General features: G+C 39.7%; 1 protein-coding gene across 1 annotated transcript; it reads right to left on the bottom strand.

Moving 5' to 3' along the window:
• Nucleotides 1-4,407: 4,407 nt before the first annotated feature.
• LOC127203028 (vomeronasal type-1 receptor 4-like) lies at nucleotides 4,408-5,379 on the bottom strand. The gene has a single exon (XM_051161842.1). The coding sequence runs from the start codon at nucleotides 5,377-5,379 to the stop codon at nucleotides 4,408-4,410; it is 972 nt and encodes a 323-aa protein (XP_051017799.1).
• Between the last annotated feature and the right edge of the window lie 904 nt (nucleotides 5,380-6,283).

Raw genomic sequence — 6,283 nt, 5'->3', positions numbered from 1 at the left:
TTTGTACTGGTGTCAATTAAGCAGATTTCAAACCCAGACTGGTACTAACAGACAAAGAAGACTATTCTAAATTAATGAAGAAAACAATCTTCAAGGAGGTATTACACATATATACTACATATTGGAGCTCACAGTATTATAAGAAAATGTGGGTGTCCTAAAACTCACCGGGTCTTTTATCCATGACTCAGGGAGGCAGATTTTGGACTTCCATCTTACTTATGAGTCCTCTTCACTCATTATTTATTTATTTATTATTATTATTATTATTATTATTGTTGTTGTTGTTGTTGTTGTTGTTGAGACAGAGTGTCTCTATGTAGCCCTGGATTTCCTGTAACTTACTCTGAACACCAGGCTGTTCTACAACTCAGAGATCCACCTTCCTCTGCCTCCCAAGTGCTGGGATTAAATGAATATACCACTACTATGGCCTGGCTCATTTATTTTGTATTCAATTTGTGTGTATGGATGTGTTTTTGCTGTGGGGTTTTAAAAAATTATCGATTTTACATCCTATCTACAGTTTTTTCTGCCTCCTCTTCTCCCATTGGCTCCTAATGCCCACCTCCCTTCTCCAACCCCCATCCACTCCTCCATAACTTTTCAAAAAATGAAGGCTTACATGGATATCAACCATCCATGGCATATCAAGTTGCAGTAAGACTAGCTTCTATTAAAGCTAGACAATGCAACCCAGTAGGGGTAAAAGCTCCTAAAAGCAGGAAACAGACTCAGAAATAGCTCCTGATCCCACTGTTAGGAGTCCCACAAAAAGACCAACTACAACTGTAACATATCTGAAGGCAGTCCCATTTAGGCTCCCTGGTTGTCAGTTCAGTCCCCGAGAGCCCCTTTGATCTCCGTGAATTGATTCTGTGTGCTGTTTTCTTTGTGGTGTCTTTGACCCCTCTGGAGCCTACAATCCTCCATGCCCCTTTTCCACAAGATTCCTCATCCTCCTGTTAATGTTTGGTTGTGGGTCTCTGTATCTGTTTTCATCAGCTGCTTGGTGAACCCTCCCTGAGGACAATTCTGCTATGCACCAATCTATAAGTGTAGTGGAATCTCATTAGGAATTATTTTGTCTCCATGGTCTCTTGGCTATCCAGCCCCTGGTGCTGGACATCAAGGCAGTGTTAGGACTTCTTCTGGTGGCGTGGGCCTCAAGCTGGACCTGTTGTTGGTTAGTCACTCACCCACATTCTTGTACAACATTTACAGATTCTCCAACACACTTCCCAAACCACATTGTGGTTCTGCTTTTAATAAATTTGAAATGAAAACAAAATTTTATCACTTCCACCATTCCCTCTTTTTCTCTCTGGACCCTCCTATGATCTCCCCCTAACCACCTCCCATGTCCCTCACTGCCAAATTGATAGCGTCCTTTATTTTATTGTTGTTATTATTATTATTATGTACATATGCAGAGATGTATAAATAGAACTGCTGTGTGTGGGCATGTGAGGAAATATTTTTAAACTTTATTATAAAAACACTTTTGGAAATAAAGAAAGTCACACACTAAAATTAACCATACCTCAAAAGTATACAACTCAACAAACTTATTTTTTTCCCTTTATATCCTGATCCCAGCCCCTCCCTCCTACCCTCCCACTCCTACCCAAGTGTCCACTCTCTCACCCTCTCCTTCTCAAAGAATGGGTCACCAACTTCTATATAGATAGAATAACCAGTTAGAATGGAAGTTATGGAGTTTCACATTGAATTTTACACTTCCATGTTTGGATATATTTTTATTCAATTACCCAACCACCAAACCAAAAAATCCCTGACAGAATTAGAGCTAGCAAAACAATGACTTTAAATTGTCTTTCATAATTTGTGCTTGTAACCTGTATTCAGCTCCCTTTTGTTCTCTTATATTTAGACTTTTTTCTTTTTTACATGTAGTCCTACCCACGTGTACAGGTAAATATATATTATATAAATATTATATATATATCACATATATGGTATTGGATGGGTTCCATATTTGAGGAAGAACATGTTATTTTTTTTTGAGACTGTGTAAGCTCATGTACTAGTGCACATTAAAAGGACATCAATTTCCCGAAAGATTTGTGGTTTTCTCTTTACTTGGAGCTGAGTAGTATTCCATTTTATGCGTTTATCAAGTTTTCATTATCCAATCATCTGTGATGAACAACTTGGTTGATTCTGATACTTTGCTATGGTGAATAAAGCAGCAAAAACTTCATATGGGTGCAAAAAAAAAATCTGTATCGTGGGATGTGGTAATCTATGGGTGTTTTCCCAGGAGGGCAATGGAAGGGTTATGGGGTAGTTCTATTTTTATTTTGTGAGAAATCTCAAAACTGATTTTCACAATGGTTGTGTTAATTTGCACTCCCACAATACTGAGTGAGGTTTCCTTATCTCCGTTCTCTCCAACCTTTGTTGTCAGGTTTATTGGTGACAGGCATTTCTGACAGAGGCGAGGTAGTATCTCACAGTAGGTTAATTTGCATTTCCTTGATGGCTAGGGATACTGAACACTTTACTAAATTGTTATTGCCTGTTTGTGTTTCTTTTTTGAAGGCTGCCTGTTCTTTACCAAACTTAAGATTGACAAAGTTGTAGCTAATCTGACCAAATGAAAGAGGGAGGAGATGCAAATTAGAAAAGTTAGACATCAAAAGGTTGTCATTACAATGGACTGTGATGAAATACAGAATTTCAATCATTTCAATGATACATACTATTTACACAGCTGGAAAACACAGAAAAAAATAGAAGAATTGTTAAAAGTAGCCATCTAACAACACTAAGCTCCGGTGATGTAAATAACTTAAACAGATCCATTGTAAGCAATGGGACTGAACCTGTTATTAAAAGCTTCCCCTGAAAGAAAAGCCCAGGTGTTCCACTACTGAATCCTACCAATGTCTCAAGGAAGACTTTATAGTAATTAAGAATCATGAGGAAAAGGAGAAGGAAGGGTTGAAAGAGCTAGAGGGGTCAAGGACATCACAAGAAAACCCACAGAATCAACTAACCTGGGCCCACAGTGGCTCACAGAGACTGAACCACCCACCAGAGAACAAGCATGGGACAGGCTTACCCTCTGCACATATGTAACGGTCGTGTAGCTTGGTCTTCACGTGGGACTCCTAACAGCAGGAGCAGGGCTGTCTCTGGCACTGCTACCTGCCTTCAGATCCATTTACCCTAACTGGGCTGCCTTGCTTCAATAGAAAATCTGCCTAGTCTTACTGCGACTTTATATACCAATGGGAGTTGATATCCATGGGAACCCCCGTCTTTTCTGATTCAAAGGGAAGACGGTAGATGGGGTGTTGCTAAGATGAGAAGAAGGGACTTGTAGGAGAGGAGGCAGGAGAAGCTGTGATTGGGACGTAAAGTAAACAAATAAATAACAATAATAAAAGAACTATTTGTTCTACAATATGAACTGATAGAGCAAAGTTCATTTTATGAAGCCAGTATTGTCTTTGTACCCAAATGAAGTAAAGAGAAAAACCACAGTCCAATTTCTTTGATGAAAATAGATGCAATATTCTCAAGTAAACACTTACAAACTTAACTTAGAAATGCATTAAAAAGATCATACATTATCATACATTATGACCAGGGTGACTTATCCCTGAAAGGCAAGGTTGGTGTAACTTCAATTAATAGATACAGCACAATATGTAAATGAACCTATGGGCAGAAACCAGATAATTCTTTCGATGGATGTTGAAAGGGTATGCAGTGAAGTCCCAAATAAATCATGGTAAATCTTACGTGAGGATTAGTTGAGTCAACACCTCACTCTGCATCAAAGGCTGTCCTGCAGTTCACTGTCCGTCACAGGCTGGCCTTGAACTCAAGGGCAGTCTATCTTCCTTACTCAGTGTCCCACATTAGGATTACATGTATTATACACCATGACATTGCAGTTGCAAACATTAATGTATAAGCAGTGTGACAAGCTGCACAAACTCATGCAAGCTGAAATTTTCAGAGTAGATGGGAAAGAAGGTTCTGAGACTCCAGCCCTAGCTGGGAAGTTGCTGCCAGTGGAGAGCTGCCAGAGAGAGTAGAGAGGATCACATTCTTTGAACTATGGAGGCTGCTGAGTTTCTCATAACCCCTTGAAGGGCACATACCCATGTGCATATGGAAATGCCAATTTGATTCCTAGGTTAGAAAATGAATAAATAAATTTAGGAGAAATATATGATGTTACCAGGAGATGTTTTAGAAGGTCTGGGGAAAGTGAAAAGTATATATAGTGTGGATATAGACAAGACACATTGCGTACATGGGTGAAAATAAAAAGAATAAATAATAATATTTTAAGAGGTGGTTTTCTTTACCGATTAGAGTGTTTATGCCTATTAGTATTATTAATCCTGTTTTCTACATTTGGAAGTTTTAATGTGGTTTACAGCATGGAAAGATCACAGAACAAGGATTCTTGGAATGTCTATAGATCAACAGTAAGGGAGAAAGAGTGGGGAAGCCTGCAGTCAAAATTTCATTGATCCGACTCAACCAGAGACGGGAAGTTATATAAGAAGTGTGAAAGAAAGTGCAAATACAATCTAGAACATAAAAGTTCACAAACATGACCACCAGCATCAGGATAGTGTGGGCTGCTCTGGTCTCAGGGGGTGCTCTCTGGTCATCACTGAAGGTGTGAATGTGCCGCAGTCTCTGGCGGTGTCTATGAAGGAGAATCACCATGGAGACACTAGTTGAGACCATGATGCCGATGAAGACCGCATCATGAGCAAAGCGCAAGAAAGTCACCTCTACACCTAAACCAGAGGTGGTGCAGACCCACTTTCTGTTAGAGTCAGTGTCATTGCGTGTGCTCTGTGGACCAGCAAGTTTCATTGGAATGTAGATATTATTTAAAATACTGAAGAACCAGCAACTGTAACAAGAATAACTCAGGACCTCGGGAGTTCGTCTTCGGAGCATCACCCTACCCCAGTTACCAGGAACAAGAGTGACAAACTGATAAGTGCTCAGGACCGAGGTGGAGCACAAGTTTGAGCTCCGGGCTACGACTCGGGCGTAGTACTCATATTTACATGAGAAGTCATTTCGAGGCCTCCGTGTAAACAAAACCATATTGTTTGGAAAAGCAGTGAGGAGGAGAATCAAGGCATTGGCCACGGCCACGTGGGTGAGAACCACCTGTGTGGGCCTCCGTCCAGAGCCAGTCAAGATAGGAGAGAAATTATGCACAAACAGAAGGATGTTGGCCACAGTCCCAAGCCCAACCTGGCAAAGCAAGAAGATCTGAAGAGCGACTTCCTCAGTGGTTTTCAGGGCTTTATTCTGAGAGGAAATGGAGAGGGCTTCAGTGGACACGGTAGTGGTGATCAGTGTTGACATGGAGACTCTTCTCAAGTGTCTGAGCTTTTACATTGAGTTAGAGGATTTTCTTCATCTGGGAAAACTACTGTATCACATCATAGGCACTTCACTAAGCAAACATTGCATGCATATTGACTCAGAATATGACTTGTACTTCCTGTTCCTTCTTCTACTTCAAAAGGGAAGATGGTGTGACTAGCAGAACTCTTTGTTGGAAAACAACCACCTAATCTACATTCGAACATAACATGGCTTTAGTAGACAGTGTTTTTTTTTTTCCCACTATTATAATTTATTTCAACATCATTCTTTATGTTATAGTAAAGTATTTAGGAAATACAAGTGCATGTTTAATATAAACTTAGTACCTGAGTTAAACATCAGGAGAAAGTTGTATTGGCTTTTGAGTCATTTTCATACTATTCATTAACATGACAGAATCTGATGCATTCCTGAAAAAGTTGCTAGTGCTGTGATCACACAGATGGACCAAGGTTTACATGTACATCCTCTTCTGTGTGAAAAAAATCTCCTGCAGCCAGAGTTTCACTTATTTATAATTTTCTGTATCTTAATTGTTTCTTATTTTACTAAGTAGTCGTGTCCCTGAGATTTTCCTGAGTTGTTTCTAGGTTCTGCTAGTCACATTCAAATCTTAATCACTGTCACTATTAAACCCTCTGCACAGACATTATTTCAAGACTAAATTTTTGAGTGCTTCTGTTTAGTCTGAATCTTTAGCTGGATCTGTCTATGAGACCAGCGTTCCAGCCATAAGCTAAAATCTGCCCTCCATACAAAGATGTCCTATCAATGTCTTTTTCATCTGAGTGCCAACCAGTGAGACAGAAAGTAACTTGAGACAACACACAAGCATTTAACTGTTCTCACTAAACTGTAGAGACTTCTGGAAGTAACAATT

This window comes from Acomys russatus, chromosome 19 (genome assembly GCF_903995435.1).
Source record: "Acomys russatus chromosome 19, mAcoRus1.1, whole genome shotgun sequence".
Classification (NCBI taxonomy): domain Eukaryota; kingdom Metazoa; phylum Chordata; class Mammalia; order Rodentia; family Muridae; genus Acomys; species Acomys russatus.
This window is presented reverse-complemented; position numbering and strand designations above follow the sequence as displayed.

Excerpts from the sequence above, each read along its gene's own strand:
- LOC127203028 (XM_051161842.1), bottom strand. The coding sequence starts at position 5,379 with ATGTCAACACTGATCACCACTACCGTGTCCACTGAAGCCCTCTCCATT.